Raw genomic sequence first — 2,935 nt, 5'->3', positions numbered from 1 at the left:
TATAGAATAAATAATAATAATATTAAATCAACAATTCGAGTAAACACAAAGTTAAGAGGAGTGATTAAAACATTGGGTGAATGTCATCAGGAGGACTGTGTTGATCCTGGAACCTGCTGTTCAGGGTCTGCTGCTCTCCTGCTTGGTTTTGCTCCCACAGGACTGAACAACTCGTGTTTTCATTAAATTCTCCTTTGCAGTAATTTCTGTTAAACCGGTCCGATAAGAGTTGTGCAAAAATCCGTCGGAAGGAACGCGTTCTCATCTTCACCACTGAGGTTCCACACACTGATCTCCCGTCCATCTCACTGATTGAAATTTCAGAAGATGTTGCAACTTGTTGCAGGTGAGAGAAACATTCAAGGGGGGGGGGGGGGGACATACCAAATCACTAAAATCAAAGAAACAGAAAGTGGTTGGAAAAGTACTCATAAATACACTGATGGCGAAATACTGATAATCCACTGAGAGATGATTCACAGTTTGGATGTTCACCTCTGTCCTATACCGAGCCCTGCTGTCAGTTTGGAGGTCATGTGACCGGGAGGGGCGGGGGGAGAGGATTTGGAAGAAAAAGCCCAGAAAGCTCAGGTGAGACCACCTCCACTGCTCATGCGTTACCTTTCCTCTCCAGGCAACACCTTAAACCTGCAGCTTTAACAACCAGCTGGACAGAAACCACTCAGAACTGTTGTCTCTTCTTTCTTTTATTTTAACGGATGGTGGGATGCATTTCACCGTTCCTTCAGCATCCCTTTAGGAGTCCACCGGGCCCTTTTCACTGTAATACTGGACTCGTAAACATCATGGACATGTTTGGCCCGGGACAGCTGGTCTCCACTTTGCTGCCTGCGGTTTTCCATTCACCTGCAGCTCACTTTTTCCCAGCATTCCCAACCAGCCTTGGCTCCCAACCTCAGATTCTGATCCCGGGGCCGTTCATCAGCTACGAATCCTTGAGGAATTACCTGCAGCCGGAGCCATGCAAGGAGGCTTTTCTCCTGGCCACGCAGGCGGTCGGCATGGGGCCCCTCACGGAGGTCATAGGTGAGTTCAAACTGAACCATCATACAGGACTTATCTGACCACAGTCCGTCTATAAGACAGTCCGTGAGCACCATCTGATGGCAGTGTAAATGTTTACAAAAGATTGGCTAACAGCTCGTAACTAACAATCAATTATCGGGGCGGTGTTAAAGTGGGCCTAATGATCGCTGTGCTAATTATCCAATCTAGAGCCATTAGTTTCTTGTCACCCGTTGGCGATTGTGTAATTGGTGCTCGCGCTGTGCTTTCCAGATGAACAGCGGCCAGTGAAGCAGCGACGTGCACGGGCCAACTACAGCAGCTGGCAGCTGGAGGAGCTGGAGAAGGCCTTCGAGACCACCCACTACCCAGACATCTTCATGAGGGAAGCCCTGGCCCTCAGACTGGACCTCATCGAGGCCAGAGTGCAGGTAGTCGGAGTGCTGGAATGTTCTCTTCATACTCAACTCAAATGCATTTAAAATATGATTTAAATCCGCACACATTTCTTTACTCTATTCAAGATGACAAAGTTTTCAACGATACCCAGGAAGTCACACAAAATTACAGTGAGATGCATCCTGTTACAGTCTGGAAAATCTGTTTATATATATATATATATATATATATATATATATATATATATATATATATGTAAACTAGCTTTAAAAGATAGGTTCAGTTTAAATCGTAAAACAATACTCACATCCCTATATATATATATATATATATATATATATATATATATATTTACATTTAAAGCTTGAATGAAGTGGTTATCTTCCAAGGTTTGTCTTTTTAATGCAAAAATTGTAGTGTTATTTCATTGAAATTGCATTATAAAGTGCTGATTTTCACTGCCACGGTGGATGGAGGGAATAATTATAGCTACTTCTAACTTTTTCAATATACATATATTCATGTCAGTTGACTTTAAATGTGACCATACCCTAAAATGAATCAACTTTGAACGTTAAATTTGAGCTAAATATCTTTTTTTGTTATTTTGAAACTGTGAAACCGTAACTAGCCTATATGTGTATTTATACTTCCGATTATATTTAATATCCCCAGGTGTGGTTTCAAAACCGCCGTGCCAAGATGAGACGGCAGCTGAAGCTCCAGGGCCAGCTCGCGGGGCCTTACGTGAAAAGAGACGACGACGAAACGTCGGAGAAAGCCAGCAGGAGTTTGAAACAGCCGACGGACAGTTCTGACGGCGAGCACTGGGAGAGACGACAGGAAGGAGAGAACTACCCGTGGACAAAAGCTGTGAACACGGCGCTGAGCGTGCGAATAAAGCCGGTGACCCCGAGGTCGGGGAAGTGGGAGAGGCCGGAGGGGCCGAGCTCAGAGGAGCTCCGCTCCTGCAGCATCGCTGACTTGAGGGCCAAAGCCAGGGAGCACAAGGCGGAGATCCACAGCACTGTAAACATGTCGGGAGGCGACACGCAGGCCCCAACACAGGAAGACGATGCCATGCACCATGACTGATAGTTTTCCTTTTTCCTGTTTGTACAGATAATAATCATAAAAATGTAAAAAAAAATCAGCGTAGCTATTAATATGCAGGAACACACTTTGTAAGCCTACTTGGGACGAGGTACCTCATTATTTAGCTTATTACATCATCTTCTACGTGGTTTTCTATCAAATTATAAACAAGATGCTATTTTCCATCTCATCTTCATGGTACACAAATATAACCTCCATTTGTTATTTAAATAGACCTTTTTAAGTTCTTTTTAAGTTGCGGAGGTTTACACACCTCAATTTTTTTTATCTGTTGTGACACAAATGTAAAACTATAAAAAATGTCTGCTGTCCTATTTTTCATTCACCTACATGCTGTTTATGTCTCCCTATTTTTGAATGTTTTTTTCAACGCGTCATGAATGTGACTGAGGTT

General features: G+C 43.4%; 1 protein-coding gene across 1 annotated transcript; it reads left to right on the top strand.

Annotated features, from left to right (window-relative positions):
• Positions 1-519: 519 nt before the first annotated feature.
• Positions 520-2,520, top strand: LOC311031434 (visual system homeobox 2; the record flags this gene model as incomplete). The annotated part of the gene is made up of 4 exons (XM_084037746.1): positions 520-591; positions 750-1,047; positions 1,300-1,457; positions 2,101-2,520. The coding sequence occupies exons 2-4, from the start codon at positions 807-809 to the stop codon at positions 2,518-2,520; spliced, it is 819 nt and encodes a 272-aa protein (XP_083893872.1). The 5' UTR covers positions 520-591; positions 750-806.
• Positions 2,521-2,935: the final 415 nt, after the last annotated feature.

Source organism: Eutrigla gurnardus (genome assembly GCF_963514095.1).
Source record: "Eutrigla gurnardus genome assembly, chromosome: 20".
Lineage (NCBI taxonomy): Eukaryota > Metazoa > Chordata > Actinopteri > Perciformes > Triglidae > Eutrigla > Eutrigla gurnardus.
Note: the sequence above shows the minus strand (reverse complement) of the source record. Positions and strands in the feature narration are given on the sequence as shown.